The sequence below is a fragment of the Salvia hispanica genome, chromosome 3 (genome assembly GCF_029641045.1).
Source record: "Salvia hispanica isolate PSC_SH4W2 chromosome 3, Shi_PSC_v1, whole genome shotgun sequence".
Lineage (NCBI taxonomy): Eukaryota > Viridiplantae > Streptophyta > Magnoliopsida > Lamiales > Lamiaceae > Salvia > Salvia hispanica.
Window position 1 is genome coordinate 50,226,217 of NC_142694.1, and position 17,175 is coordinate 50,243,391.

The window sequence follows — 17,175 nt, forward strand, 5'->3', positions numbered from 1 at the left end:
ATGAGGCGCTCACAATAAGCGCACATACATCGATTTTTCCTTGGTATTATTATTGGTATATTATTTTACATATAAATGAGATTTTGTATATATGATGAACATCGCCAATATATTTTATATTAAATTTTGATAAACTTGTGGTTCCAATCTGGGAGTTGCATGAGCAATCAATGGCTCGGCCAAAAAAGGATTTAAATCTGATTCTTGAATGAGAGGCATAGAAGAAAGTGGCGTCCAACTAAAACTGTGAATAAGTCTTGCTAAAAGAAGTGTCATTACGGTAGAACCAAGCAAGATGGCTGGGCAACCACGCCTACCAACACCGAACGACCACATTTTCAGCTGAGAATCGGTGAGAACCACTTGCGAGGATCCATTTGTAATATGACGGTCTGGATTAAATTTAAGAGGCTCGTCCCAGACCCTAGGGTTCCGTCCTAGGCCGAGACGACTTAGTAGGATGTGACTTCCTTTCGGTATGAAGTATCCACTTACAATAGTATCTTCAGTCGAAACATGGGGAAGGTTGAATGGTGCCACAGGATGTAACCTTATTGCCTCTTTAACACAAGCTTGTATATAGTTCAGATTAGGCAAATCTGATTCTTGTACAACTCTCTTTTTTCCTACAACCTCATTTAGCTCTTTTACGGCTCTCTCAAGAATATGTGGTTGACGAATCATCTCGCTCATGCTCCACTCAGTAACATTTGATGGATTGTCAATCATAGCTACAGTCATTTCCTGCAACCAATTATATTCAAATCGAATGTAATTTTAGAAATAACTTAATTTTAGAAGAGAAGTTTTTTAGAAAAATGGAAATCAATTACTTGTATGGGGACAACCAAAGAAGAGAAATCAATCCACTTACAATAACTTGGGCTTTGATCTCTTCAGCTGACAACAATGGATTATTGTTGGAGTCCTTGAGGTTAATCAAAATATCAAGAATATCATCCTTAGTAGTTCTAACACCATTCCGCCACATCTCAATCCTATTATTAATTTCAGGATCTTGATATTTTCTCAAATTCTTAATAGCATTGGTAAGAGTTTTTTTATGACCATCGAAATCAAACACCTCAAGAAATGGAACATAATCAGCAATTGCAAATCCATATGTGTGTGATAATATTATCCACACTGCATCCATGTGTTCCTTCTCTTCAAATCCGGGCCCACCAGCCTCTGTCCCGGCTCCAAAAAACCTCTTCCCGAACACCAACTTTCTAATCACGCTGCTGCAGTAAAGCCGCGCTGCATCTCTCACGTTTATGGCGACACCAGTCTTGGACTCGTTGTAAACGTATCGAACAAGGTGATCGGCTTCTTCGCATCTCTTGCCTTGAAGAAATTGATGGACAGATGAGTTGAGCACCTCCGACACAATGACTCTCCTCATTTTCTTCCACTGATCGCCTCCGGGCGCAAGAGTTGCTGACAAGTAGCCGTCGCTGGTGAGTCTCCCCGTCATGTTTCCCGGTCTTGCTGCGAAAATGGAGTCTTGAACGTTGAAAAACTCTCGGGCAAGCTCGGGAGAGCTGACGGTGATGACATGGACGCTACCAACGCGAAAGCATGCTATTTCGGTGTTGAAGGTTTGCATGTAGTCGTGCATCCATCGGAAAGTTGGCTTGTTCCTCACGATCTCCGGCAAGCAACCGATGATCGGGTAGCCGGACGGACCTGGTGGAAGAGGGTGTTTTGGTCTTTTTAGTATCCTTTTGTGGAAGATTATAGATAGGGAAAATACTAAAACTACCAAAAATAGTGATACAAATTCCATTTCTATTCCTATAGGCTGTACTGGATGATGTTTCAAGAATAACATACTATATTTGCTACTTATTCGAATGTGTATTTAAAATGGGAAATGAACATAAAAATCATATATAGGTATTAGTTAGTTACTGTAGGAAGAACACATGTGGATTAAATTTCATATTAGGTAGGAACGAACCAAGACATTTATTAATTGAACGGCGCATTACCAAACAAATTATAACGTGGGACAGATTTTTGATATTTTAATATATTTTAAATATTTGAGCATGCGCAGTTACTGTGCTCTCTACGGAGAGCATCAAAGCATATTCTACATTATTCATTATTCATTATTCATGGGTCTGATCCACATTTACTCATATTTTATTCCTGTAAAAGCAAGACACAACACTCACAATCACATTCTTCATGCTCTTCACTGTTAACGAGTCTCACTATTCTATTATTAAATTTAAAAACTTCAATAAATGTTTTCTTAATAATAAAACTTTATTAAAAAAATACCAAAAATGATAATACAAATTCCTAAAAAAAATTTAAACTATTTTAATTCTAAAAATTTAAAATCACATTAAAAATTATGCAACTTAAAATCATAGTTATAATATAAAAAATTACTCTTCCGACGGTGGCGGGGTGGCGGCTGCATGTCCGTAGAGATATCAGGAGTGCAATTCTTTTTGTTGGTCTTTCTGACGGCGACATACGAGAAGTGTCGGCCGTTGTAACTAGGTACACCATTCAAAATAAAATATATGTGGAAGAATTGGGGGTCGTTTGTCACTTGGTTTGGTCCGTCTCGTCCCATTCCTCTCGCTTGTTTTGAACCGTCTCATGATGGGGTTTGTAATATAAGAACAAACAAATAAGAGAATTAGATCTATTTAGCAGATTATTCAGATAAATTCTAATCGCGCAAATATCACATGTATCATGCTCACAATTATCGCGCAATTCTATTCACGCAAATATGAGCCCGCGGTTCTTTCGAGTTTGCCATAGCACCAGAATTTTCACAATAAATGGTGATTCTCTTGGGTAGATTCGAAACCACACCTAAGTCTAGAAGAAAGTTCTTCAGCCATACATCTTCCTTTGCGGCATCTGAAGCGGCAACCTATTCAACTTCCATGGTAGAGTCTGCAATGCATTTTTGTTTTACTCTCTTCCATACTACGACACCTCCTCCTAAGGTAAACACATATCCAGAAGTAGATTTTCTCGAGTCATGATCAGCTTGGAAATCTAAATCAGTATATCCTAAAGGATAGAGCTCGGCTGCATTGTAAACTAGAGCATAGTCTTGAGTCATTTTCAGGTACTTCAGTCCAATGTCTTGGGCCAGGATATGATTGATATCTTGCTATCATGCCAACAACAAAGCAAATATCAGGCCTTGTACAAAGCATAACATACATGTGACTACCGACTGCCAGAACATTTTGTATCCTTCTAATCTCTTCTATCTCAGACTTGTCTTAGGACACTAAACCCTAAACCCTAAACGTTCTGCTGAGATAAATGTATTCCGTCTCTAAAAGGTAGAAAACCTTTCTTGGAATCTTGCATGCTAAAATGCCTAAGTACAGTCTCGATGTAAGATTCTTCAGATAAACACAACATTCTCTTTTCTCTGTCACGAATGACCTTGATACCAAGAATGTTTCTAGCTTCTCCCATATCTTTCATCTCGAACTGGTTCGACAACTAAGTTAAGTTTGAGGACGTATTTATAGCCTCAAAGTCGGATCCCACAATATGGTAAATCTTCAATACAGTATGGTAAGCCTTGGGGAGAAAATAGAGCACTTTCTTTGCGCCGCGCTTTGCTAGCGGACCACTGCACTTTGTTCAGCGGTCGCTGCAAATCATCCCGTAGCTTCTGTCTCTCGATCAGCGGCCACTACACTTGTTTCAGCAGACGCTGGTAATCACTCCTTAGCTACTGGATCTAAATCAGTAGTCGTTGCGCACTTTCTAGTGGTCACTGGGCGTGTTCATCTTTTCAGCTCTAATTTTCTGAAGCAGGTCGCTACAGAAACATCGGTCGATGGCGGTCAACGGTCGATGGTTGGCTCGAATACTCCAGATTTCCATCTTCAACCTTTTGCTATCTTTATAGCCTCTATTTTGCATATTTCTCACAAAACAAGTCAAAATACCAAAATAGATAAAATATACAAATAATGGACATGTATTGCAACTTTGACACTCAAAACAGACTAAATAATGGCCTCAAAACAGTGCAAAATCCGAGCGTATCACCCATAACTGTTGAAGCTTATTTTACTTTTATTATTTTGTTTTTCGTTATATTTTTTTTATATATTTTAATATCACGAAGATTTTCATATTATGTTATTTTATTTGACAACATAAAAATTATAAAAAAAAATAAAAATAGTGGTGACGTGGAAAATGGATTTATAGTGTATTTATAAAGTGCTATTGGAGGTGTTGGGGCTGGAAGATAATATAGGGAAATGAGAAAAATGAGAACGATGAGATTTTTAAGGCAGATTTTTGCTTCACGAATGTCCTTTAAGTCCTAAGCAATCCACTACTGGTGACCACCATAATTATGTATGAGATAAATTTGTGCGGCTCTATGTTCATTTCGAACCTCCTAGTACTTCTAATAGTCAATCAACACATATGTGTCATTAAAATTGATAACTCGGGAATTTATTAACTGATCATCAAAAAATTGTGATAGGATATCAACCATATACTTTTGGATATCCATATGGATCCCATAACCCCACATAACTAAGTTGGGCAATGCCCTCTCTAGAACGAGAAACCAGTTTAATCACCAAGAGTGCACAAACCTGCAAATTTTCAATAATTCACATTTTTGTGGCTGTCACACATCACGTCAAAATGAAAACACTACTTAACAAAATTGGAAATATTGAAGAAATATAGACGAAATCAAGAAAATTAGAAGTATACTAAAATAGCTCATTGTTTCATGTTCGTAACTATGAAAGCCATATCTCAACTTTAATGATTTCGATAATGAAATCTAATTCTAGATTTGAATTAATTCAACCACGATATTTATACTATAAAGTGGAGATAAATCACCAACCTCCATCCATGCTTTCTTCATTTGATGTAGAGGTTGAATCCACCATTTGATATTTATCCTTTCTTTCGACTTGAATCTCTAATTGATGTTATCCCCTCTTTGACCTCAAAACCTTTAGTGATTCTTTTGACGAATAAAGAATCAGAACTTTAATGTGTATATCAATATATACACAAATGCCAAGGGCATATTTTATGTATATGTGAGTGTCGATCCATGCTATATGTACAAATGTTTCTCGGTATCTTTACAGGATGAATGCTCACATATTTATAGGTAATAGACACCCTTTCATAAAGAATTGCGTCAATTAGCATATACACCTGAACCATGCATTAACCGAACTCCTTAATCATACAGCATTTCAGAATTGAACGAAAAGACGCATTCCTACATGAGTTGGCAGTTAAATGTAGGTATAACTACCTTTATTTATCTAATGTTATATTAACTTCCAATTCCTCAATTATTAAGTAAACTAATAGTTTAATATAATAATGTCACACTTTCGTTCATTTCTTACATAGCCTACGGCACTAATATATAGACAATATACTCACGTTACCTATTAATATATATGCACAATCATTGCTTTAATATATATATGTATACATGTTATAACACCTTTCGTATGTATACATATATATTATTCCATAATGAATCCTTCACATATATATATCTATAGGGATGTATTCAAATCCTTCTCATATCTTTTGTCCTTTTTTCTTCTTAATCCTAACCCCACGATTTTGTCATCTGACGGTTAGATTAATGCCACGTGTCATTTAATAATGCACATTTCCATTCTAATAATGCACAGCGGCTAATAATGCAACATTATAGACTAATAATGCACATTTTCATTCTAATAATGCACAATGGCTAAGAATGCAACATTATAGACTAATAATGCATTGATCACAACCATCCAATTCAAGGATCCAAGGGCTGAGATTAAGAAGGAAATAGGACACTTAGGGTGCAAAGGAGCCTAACGCACCCCATACCCATATGTTTTTCATGGCCAATAAACATTTGGGTGATAATCCTTTATTTAACGGATCCGTTTCAATTATATTAGTCCTTATATGCTCAATGAACACTTTATGTTTCTGTACTTCTTCATTTATCGACAAATACTTCAGTGTCATGCATATCACCTTTCAAGTACTTATCTTTCCTTCAGAAGAAGATTTCTGCGAAATTATCACAATAAAATCTCAGCGACTTGGCTATAATGTTAACAGTTCCAAGTCCCGAGATTAAATTTCGCAATCACTTTTATGAACTTTGGCCTCAAAGCATGCCAAAATCCAACTTTCATAGTAGAAATAGCAATGACAAACTATTTTCCACTTTTCCATAATATTGTTCCCACGACTTAAAGGAACAAATAGCCAAACGTCAATTTTCTACTATTGACGCATCCGACTGAATCTGAATATCCAATGACCTCTAAGTCATCGGACTCCCTTTTACATAAGCATGAGCTCTTTGGTGCCTTGCAAGTACCTGAGGACTTTCATTGCAGCTTTCCAGTGATCCATTCTAGGATTACTTTAATATCGACCCAACATACCAACAATAATGCAATATTCGGTCGTCTACATGTTTTGAACATAGTTCAAACTCCCAACCACTGATGCATATGGAATTCTTTCCATTTTCTTACAATCCAATTCACTTTTAGGACATTGTCCCCTTTCTGAATTGGAGCTGTCTTTATAGAGCAATTTTCCATCCTATATCTCTCTCAAATTTTATCGATATATCTCTTATGAGACAAATTCAACGATCCTTGTGATCTAACTCAAAATATTTCTATTTCAATCACATAAGATGTCTCACTCATATCTTTCATTTCAAAATCCTTATGCTCGACAACCCCAAATACGAATATGCCTTAAGCTACGTTTCCTTTTCGTCTATAGTTCAAAATTTTTTTTATGAACTGTCTTACTGGAAACCTAATTTAGCATATATGTCGTAGTCTTTAAAGCATAATCCACAATGAAAAGGGTAAAGTATAACAACTTAACATACTTCTAACCATTTCCATTAATGTACGATTCCACTTTTCCACTACACCATCCTTTAGCGGAGTATTAAGCATTGTTTATCGTGCACAAATGCCTCTACTTCGAGAAACTTTACAAATGGACATGGATATTATCCATAAAATTTTCACAAAAACTCAACATCTTTATCTAATCTTACAATTTTAACTTTTCTATCTAACTGTCATTCCACCATATCAATGAATACATTTAGGACATTCAATGACTTGGATCTTTCATACAGTAGACATTTATTCCATAACATGAGTAACCGTCAATAAAGATGATAAAGTATTTTCTTACCAACCCAAGAAGGAGTGTCAAAAGGACCGCATATATCAATATGCATTAACTTAATAAGCTGAGTGTTTCTCGTAGCTGATTTCTTTATAATGTGTTTAGTTTGCTTCCCCATAATGCAATCAACACACATATTTAGGACACTAAATTCCGACTTTGAGGAAGATTTTCATACTTTACCAACCTCTTAATCATTTCTTTGGAAATATGACCTAATCTTTAATGCCACAAGAACGCCAAACTTTTACTTGATGAACAACGCTTAACGCCTCAACTTTCAATATTAAACAAGGATTCAGAAAACTTTGCATAAAGATTGTATCTATTAAGTGAATCAAATAATGTACCATTACCATAATAGTAATCATTTTGGTACGATGTGGATACATTATATCCAATCTTGATATTAAAACTTAATATATCCAATCCACTTACAGACAATATTTATAGCACACTCAGGCACATAGAGATAACCGTTAAGATCTACATGACATCTGATGTCTAAGATCAATCTATAAGTCCCAATGCCTTCGTTCCATGCCTTTATCAGCTTTCTTATGAACAATTATTGTTCAAATCTTTTTGTAGATTGGATTGAACTGAATCCATGTTTAACATGAGACATATGAATTGTAGCACCAAAACTGACCTCTAAGTACTATTAGGCTCTTGGATAAGATTTAATTTAAAGTAAACAAAACCGTTATGTTCAACTTTCTTATCAAACGAAGCCTTTCTTTTAGGACAATCTTTCCTGAAATGTTCTATTTTCTTGCAAATGAAACACTTCTTTTCCTTATGGATATGCTTTTCTGGAACTTTCAGAAAAGATTTATCCTTCCTTTGGTCCTAATTACTTAGTTTTTCTTTACTGGTGCTTACACCTCCAAGACCTATGAGATTCGCAACTTGATAATTTATCTTCTTTAATCTCCATTCCTTTTAAACCAACATAGTCTTTAATTCTTTAATTGTCCCATTTATCTTTAATGGTATTTAATTTACCTGGAACTGGCTAAATTCAACATGTAAGGAGTTTATGATAAATTTTAGCCGACAGTTGCTCATGAACCTCCATTTTCAAGGTCGTTAACTTTACTATCTGTCAAGTTAGACATGTTTGCAGCATGATTGTGAATCGGCTGAGACCAGTCAAACTTCTTTGTAGTAAGCCCATACATTATGCTTCTACATTTGACTTATTAGCCAAACCCAATCGCTAACAATTTTCTTAATGAATTCTCTCGCTTTTTCTGTCATAGGCAAAGATGACCTCAAATTTTCTTTCATCGTCATTCTCATAAGGCTCAACCTGTTGAATCACTCCCAAGTCTCACATTGAGATTTTTAGTTACAGAGTGGCATCTATAATGGTTGATGATTCATCTTCCGTTAGTATAACATGGTCCAATATCTTTACACCCAACGTACGCCGGATCTATTCAGACCATTCTCCATAATTTTGCCCATTAATTTAATGACAGAGTTAGCATATGCATACAAATTTTATAAAGCCGCAACATTTATACATGCTTATCTATACGTGCTTGAGTTCTTTAACACAGATTCATAAACAGTAATAAAAACTTTAAATAACATGCATTCAAGTAACCTTTGGGTAATACTTAAGCACATGTACTTTCAGCGATGCTAAATATATACTTTAACAATTAATCAAACTAAACATATATCAAATAAGCATGTTGCCTTTGGGTGTACATACTATATGACACATGAATAAATGATTAATCCACTTCCTATTTATTAACTATATACAATGATCCACCTTTGGGTGATCTCCCAGTATATAGATAATAAAATAATTGATCAATCAAACTCTTATATCATTTATAACATCTCTATAATCATGATGAATTAATTAACATTTATTATTTTCAGTAAATAAACGCAATATAACAAGACCACTTTGGTAATAAACAAGCTATATATTATTTAATTATTGAAATCTTTAATAGTTAGAATATCCTTATATTGTTTTAACATTTCATAAAATAATTCTCAACACATAAGCGGAAGCATATTTAATCAAAATAGAAAAATCCAAGACCATTCAAATTTCGATTTTAAAATCACATAAATGGTGAATTAACCAAATCAAGATTGGCTCTAATACCAACTGAAAGCCATATCTCAACTTTAATGATTTCGATAATGAAATCTAATTCTATATTTGAATTAATTCAACCACAATATTTATACTATAAAGTGGAGATAAAATCACCAACCTCCATCCATGCTTTCTTCATTTGATGTAGAGGTTGAATCCACCATTTGATATTTATCCTGTCTTTCGACTGAAATCTCTAATTGATGTTATCCCCTCTTTGACCTCAAAAACCTTTGTGATTCTTTTAATGAATAAAGAATCAGAACTTTAATGTGTATATCAATATAGGGGCACATTATGGTGCCACCATAGATAAACTAACATCATACCACCAATATAGTCCGTCGGATATGGAAGTCCAATGCTCAAGATTAAATCTCGTGAATAGAGTAGATATTGCTGTCTAGTGTATTAGGAATTGCTGTCGTGGGTATTTTAGTCATTTCATAATATTTTCAAATCAAAATTAGGGATATGCCCCAAAAATAGCGGTATTCTTCAAATCCTTTCTCTCTCTCTCTCTCCCTCTCGCTACCGCCATTATTCACCCCTAAAATCACGCCAGCTCCTCATCCGCCTCCGCCTCTACACCGTGATTAACCCTCAATTCAACGACGATTAACCCTCAATTCGACGGCGATCTGGAAGCAACTCCAGTTGCTGATTTCCACCAACTTCGCTGCTGATTCCATCGAAAACGCTATCACAGAAATCAGCTTCTCAATTTCTTAAGGTGTCGTTCAATTCTATGAATTTTATTTCGTTTGCTTGGAGAAAATTTGCATACTTAACGAAATTACCGTTTCATTCTTATTCATGTGATTTATTATTCTGGCTCAAGTGATGATTCATTCAATGAATTTTTGAATCTATGTGTTTAATTGGAGAAGAAATCTGCATATTTCTCATAATCGGTTCTGTTTATTTTTCTGTAAAAATATTGGGGGAATGTTCTGTTCGTGTGATTTGTTTCTCTGTTTAGTATTCATAATGTTCTAATCTGCTTCGATTGATTTTGCTTATTTTATTCATCGTAATCATATCAATTGAAACTGGAATCAAAACTCATATGTTATTGTATTTGGTTGATTTGTGGAATCATATCATTGGTGGATGATTTGGCTGTTCATTAGTTGTTGTATTATATCCACTGCATTTTTTTATATGTTGTTTGTTTGGTGGACATTATTTGATTCATATTATTGGTTTAATGCAATGTAAGAGAAATTAAAATGGCACGAAAAAGAACAAGATCACATATGGAAGAAGAAGAAGAGTATGAAGATAACTCTAGAAGGGAGACACAAGAAGAAGCTGAAACAACAGTAGTAATCAAAATATGAATGAGGAGGAAGCTGAAACAAGAGAAAGAGAAATAAGAGGACCATGAGGTTTAGGTATTGTGATACATCTTGCAGTTTTGTATGTTATATATTGCAGTGTATCATATAAATATTGCAGTATTGTTTTAAACAATATTGGAGGGTTTGTGTTTCTCAATTCTGATTTTGATTGGTTTCTGATTATGTTTGCTTTCTCAAATCTACTTCGTGACTCAATTGCTTGTTTTTCGAACTATTGTTGAATCTGAGTTATGTAATCTGTTTAGTATAACTAAACATTGATGAGTCTGAATTATCTTGCTTGCTCTATGCTTTTTGTTTGCTATCTGATTTGTGCATTATGTGCTTGATTCTTCTTCTTTTCTGTTTCAGTTTCCTGACTGATTTGTGGATTTTGTAGTGCATTGTACCCTATCTTGCATTCATGTGTATTGTGATGTGTATCTTGGAATTCTAGTTTCATATATTTCATCTTTTACGAATTTGTATAGTTGCATGCCCAAACTGTACTAAGTTGCTGGTTATATATGTGATACTGATATTGCAGTGTTGCTGGTTATATATTGCAGTGCATCATTTACAATATTGCAATATTGTTTATCACCAACTGAAATATTGATAACAACTGAAATCTAATATTGCATAGTTTCATATTCAATTATACAGTATAGTCTACTATAATTTGCAACTGAAAGTATTATATGGTAATGTCTACTATTAGTTGACTGTTTATTAATGTTGTTCATACTCTTTTTTGCATTATGTGATGGTGCGATTGAATAAGGGAGGAGCTCTGTGTCGTTCAGAATATCACCCAAATTCTTTAGTGGTGTGGTGGAACCCTTAAACATAAAGCACAAGAAGGATGTGGTCGATATGAGATTCGATGCACTCCTAAACTTCAAACTGGATAACTTACTTGTGAAACTAGCATTCTGGCTGGCATCGACAATCTGGCCATTGACTATGTCATGAAAAATGCCATAAATCACTTTGAGGAGAGCAAAAATAAGGGAACAATAGACGTTTAGAAGATGGTTGCAGACTATTGCAAGCCGTGACCGATGAAAGAAGTTTAAGTGTTTTTGGACATGGATTCTCGATTTAGTGTTGTTTTTTTCCTTGACTGATGTTTTTATTGGGTGACTATTCTCAGTTAAATTCAAGATGGTTTTATTTTTGTGAAGAAAATGTTAATGACATAATTGAAATGTTATTTACTACATAGTAATCTGATATTCAGTAACTCTTTAATGTTGTATGAAATTTAAGCTCAGAATGTATAAACAAACGTAAAGCAAGACTTTATGTTTTGTGATGCAATATGTGATGTTTTACACCATAGTTACGTCAATTGCAAAATGAAGCTTTGCACTGCGTTAAGGGCTTTTGTGATGCAATAATCGTGTACTAAAACAACAATCTAGTACGTTCAAAAACCAATAAATCTGGTAACCAATTAACTATAGCATAAAGAGTTAAAGTAAATTAATATTAGAACCGCAAATACAATGCGGTATCAAGGCAATATTCATAGACTAAGAAAGCAATCTCTCTGACAGCAATATTTTTAGACTAAAACAACAATATTCTTAAAACAGAACCACAATCTGGTATGTTATAAAATCAATAAATCTGGTAACCAATTATACTGTATCACAAACAGTAAAAGTAAAGTAATATTAAAATTGCAAATACAACGTGGTAATAAGGCAATATTCATAGACCATGAAAACAATCTGGAAAGGTAAAACACAAATGCGATTACATGAACTAACTCTTCTATTTTCCTTTTGTATGCCATTATTCCTAGAGTCATGGTGACCGAGTTCACCACAATTTTTACAACGACGCAATGGTTTGCTGCTCAATATCACGGCTTTCTCCTTTGTGGACATCAAACGGCTCTTAGAATCACTTGCACAACCTTTGGTCTCTTATTCCCTTTATCTGCCACAATTTCGTTAGTAATTGGATATATTTCTCTACATTTTCCACACGACGCAATGGTTTAGTCATTAACTTCACAGACACCAATTGGCTTGCAGAATAACTTCCTGAACCTACAATTGAATGCAATTAACCATACGTTGTACTGCAATATGCACCACATAATGTAGCAATCTTGTAAAAACAGAGTATAGCCATAAGCACTTAATAAAAATAAATCAAAACAAATGTTAACAGAGGTTGATGAACGAATCAAAATGAATTTGAACAACAATATTCACCGATGCAACTGTAATACAGATATGCAATTGCAAGTTCAGAGAAATGCAATTTGTAATACATTACGAAGCAATATGGAATTAAAAACACATGCTACACCAAAAATGAATCAAATAAACAAATAAGAATGGATAATAATCATAAATCAAATTACGATCAACAAAGCTGGATAAAAACATGAAATTTACAGATTATCAAACAAGCATAAATTCAACAAACGTGCAATACTCGATGAATTTGCAGATTATCAAATAATCACTAATAAAAAACATAAAGTTTACAGAGGTGATAATCGATTCACCCATATTCGAACGAATTTGTGGTGTGATTGCAGAGAAAATCGTCGATTACAGAGAATTCAATGATTGAATAGCCCTTTACAGATTGAAATCGCTGATTGGAGAGAATTGCAGAGAAATTGCCGAATGCAAATTCAACCGATCGTGTGATTGAATAGCTCGAATTGAGATGAATTCAAACATAATTGAGATGGATATTGCTGAATCAAGAATAAAAAATCGACAATGGCTGTGTGATTTGCAGAATCTAGCATGGGATTGGGTGGAGAATTGTATGGAAAGTGGCGTGAAATTGGGTGGAGAATTCCATTGCTAAAGTAGAAAAGAAATTTCCTAATTTGCCCTTCAACATTTTAATTTGATTAAACAAAAATAAAATGAGCTGCCATGTGGCAGCTTATCAACCATCCAATTTTCAGATCCTAAGGCTGATATTAGTGGTATGGTATCATATTAGAAGGGGTTGTCATATTAACCATTCCTATTAATATATACACAAATGCCGTGGGCATATTTATAGGTAGTAGACACCCTTTCATAAAGAATTGCGTCTATTAGCATATACACCTTAACCATGCATTAACCGAACTCCTTAATCATACGGCATTTCAGAATTGAACGAAAAGATGCATTCCTTCATGAGTTGGCAGTTAAGTGTAGTTATAACTACCTTTATTTATCTAATGTTATATTAACGGCCAATTCTTCAATTATTAATTAAACTAATAGTTTAATATAATAATGTCACACTTTCGTTCATTTCTTACATAACCTACGGCACTAATATATAGACAATATACTCACGTTACCTATTAATATACATGCACAATCATTGCTTTAATATATATATGTACACATGATATAAAACATTTCGTATGTATACATATATATTATTCCATAACGAATCCTACGTGTGTATATATATATATATATACACGTAGTTTATGAAATGTCAGCCACTCATTCAGAATATTTTTGAAATGTCAACAACATGTAGTTTATGTCAACAGAGGGGCATAATTGTAATTTTATTAAATTTTTTTATTAATTTTTTTTTTATTTTTTTTATTTTTTTTAATTTTTTTTAAATTTTATTTTATTTTATTTTATTTTTTTTTCAACTATATATACAATTCATGTCAACTACACATCAAATGTCAACAACTTTATTCAATAAATACTATTTGACATGAATTATACATGTAGTTGACATTATATTGTGTAGTTAAAATGAATTGTATATGTAGTTGACATGGATTGTACACATAGTTGACATTATATGTGTGTAATTGACATGAATTGTGTGTGTGGTTGACATGGATTGTACACATAGTTGACATTATATATGTGTAGTTGACATGGATTGTATATGTAGTTCAAAAATAAAAATTAAAAAATTAAAAAAAATTAAAAATATTAAAAAATATTAAAAAAAATATTTATTGAATAAAATATATATAGCGTTAGGCTCCTTTGGACCCTAAGTGTCCTATTTCCTTCTTAATCTCAGCCCTTGGATCCTTGAATTGGATGGTTGTGATCAATGCATTATTAGTCTATAATGTTGCATTATTAGCCGTTGTGCATTATTAGAATGAAAATGTGCATTATTAGTCTATAATGTTGCATTATTAGCCGCTGTGCATTATTAGAATGAAAATGTGCATTATTAAATGACACGTGACATTAATCTAACCATCAGATGACAAAATCGTGGGGCTAGGATTAAGAAGGAAAAAGGACAAAAGATATTAAAAGTATTTGAATACATCCCTATATATATATATATATAGGATTGTGATCAATTGAGATTTTTTATGCTAATTGAGAAATAGATGCAATATCAGCCACTCATTTTTACTAAATGAGTGGTCCAGATTTTTCCTCATGCAAAATATCTTTAGATTAATTAATTATAAAAGGACAGAATGGTAATATCATAGTAAATTTTATTCAATAAATATTTATTTTAATTTTTAATTTTAATTTTTAATTAATTTTTTTTAAAAAAATTTAAATTATTTTTTTTTATTTAAATTTATTTTTTAATTTTTTTAATTTAAAAAAAATTCGTTTTTTTTTTTTTAATTTTTTTTTTCAACTACATATACAATTCATGTCAACTACACACATATAATGTCAACTATGTGTACAATCCATGTCAACCACACACACAATTCATGTCAACTACACACATATAATGTCAACTATGTGTTCAATCCATGTCAACTACATATACAGTTCATGTTAACTACACAATATAATGTCAACTACATGTACAATTCATGTCAAATAGTGTTTATTGAATAAAGTTGTTGACATTTGATGTGTAGTTGACCTGAATTGTACATATAGTTGAAATTTTTTTTTATAAAAAGTTAATAAAAACCATTTGCAATCAAATTGGTCGAGAGCAAGAACCATACTAATAACAGATTTGTTCTTTTGCAGTAAATTTAGTGTTGCAACCAGAGGCGTCAGTAAATAAGTAAGACATGAGCTAACAAATGACAAATATTAATAAATAAAAGGTTTAAAAAAATATTCAAAAAACATCCACATTAACATCTAGCATAAATGGGCGAAATTATATCATGCAACTACCACGTAAAATGTTTTTCCCTTTGACTGGCAAACTCAAAAATGTCGCAGTCAATACAGATGGTCCCATATCTCTTTTGTGCCTTTATCGAAATTTATCACTTTTCACCAAAATTAAGATTTTCAACTACCATATTAATCCAAATTTATCAATAAGATACTTAAATTAGTCCAAATTTATCTATAAAATACTTAAATTAATGGTTCAAAAAGCGTCTTTGTACTCGCAGGTTTATTTAGTGCTAATAAAAAGTGCATCAGTCACTCGATAGGTTTATAACATAGTAGGGCTAGTAATGCACACTCTCAATCCAATTCCCAATTTTTGGTGCTCGGACAAATCAATCAAGGTATACACCTCAAGTATATATAGCCACACAAATAGTAAACACTAAAGTAATAATGATCAAGAATATGAAAGCAAGGAACTAGGCCTAAGGCAACACACACAAGCCATATATATAAGCTGAAAATGTAGTAAACATGAACTTTAGGAAATTTTTTTGTATGGTTGCCCAACCCTAAATTGGCTGAAAATTTGTAGATAGCTTACAATGATTTATATTTTTCTAAGCCTGAATTATTTGCGTTCTAGCATGCAATTATCTGTTTAACATGTGAATTGATTAATCGCATAATCGGTCAAATAGATCCGTATCTAATTTATTTGTTTTGTACAAGTCTTCCGTTGTGCAAGAGGCACCAAAACCCCAGCACCCATGCCATTAAAAATGTCAACATTTCCTTTTCAGTTTGTCTCGCATAAGATGTGCAGTTTCTATACTTGGAAATAAATCCTTCTCTCTTCTCTCATTAAAATACTCCATCTGTCCCACAATAATTGTCACTCTTGGTGGTGACATGAATTTTAAGAATTGTAAAAAAAAGTTGGTTGAAAAAATTAGTGGAATGTGAGACCCATTTTTTTATATTAGTATAATAAAATATAAGTGGAATGAGTTAGTAGAATGTAGGATCTACTTACCATTTATGGTAAAAATGAAGTGTTACAATTATTGTGGGACGGACCAAAATGGAAAAGAGTGACAATTATTGTGGGACGGAGAGAGTATTTAACTACCTATTTTCTCTTTAATTACACCACCTAACAACTAAACCTAAAAAAATCCTATATAGGTCAAGAATGTGGGCATCTTAAATGGGATGGAGGAAGTACTTTATTCATGTCTTAGGAGGCTATATTTTCTTCCCTATATAAATATTGTCTTTCATATAATTTATTTTTTTTAATTTTTCAGTAAATGCCCTTCCTGAAGTTTTAAAATTTTCTTTATAGATAAATTTATCTCCGTCACTATAAATTCTTGGCTCCGCC

The 17,175-nt window shown here is 33.2% G+C and overlaps 2 protein-coding genes across 2 annotated transcripts; both read right to left on the minus strand.

Moving 5' to 3' along the window:
* LOC125211017 (tryptophan N-monooxygenase CYP79A68-like) lies at positions 1-1,828 on the minus strand. The gene is made up of 2 exons (XM_048110688.2): positions 875-1,828; positions 1-744 (listed from the first exon to the last, which is right to left on the minus strand). The coding sequence occupies exons 1-2, from the start codon at positions 1,787-1,789 to the stop codon at positions 115-117; spliced, it is 1,545 nt and encodes a 514-aa protein (XP_047966645.1). The 5' UTR covers positions 1,790-1,828; the 3' UTR covers positions 1-114.
* Positions 1,829-2,905: 1,077 nt separating this feature from the next.
* LOC148931033 (secreted RxLR effector protein 161-like) lies at positions 2,906-3,477 on the minus strand. Its single transcript, XM_089066687.1, has 2 exons — positions 3,376-3,477; positions 2,906-3,151 (listed from the first exon to the last, which is right to left on the minus strand). The coding sequence occupies exons 1-2, from the start codon at positions 3,475-3,477 to the stop codon at positions 2,906-2,908; spliced, it is 348 nt and encodes a 115-aa protein (XP_088922813.1).
* Positions 3,478-17,175: the final 13,698 nt, after the last annotated feature.

Bases quoted from the DNA above. Each gene is read 5' to 3' on its own strand.
- LOC125211017 (XM_048110688.2), bottom strand. From the start codon at position 1,789: ATGGAATTTGTATCACTATTTTTGGTAGTTTTAGTATTTTCCCTATCT. The intron at 745-874 runs GTAAGTGGATTG...AATTGGTTGCAG, and splicing joins AGATCAAAGCCCAAGTTATT to GAAATGACTGTAGCTATGAT.
- LOC148931033 (XM_089066687.1), bottom strand. From the start codon at position 3,477: ATGAAAGATATGGGAGAAGCTAGAAACATTCTTGGTATCAAGGTCATT. The intron at 3,152-3,375 runs GTACTTAGGCAT...TTGGCATGATAG, and splicing joins AAGAATCTTACATCGAGACT to CAAGATATCAATCATATCCT.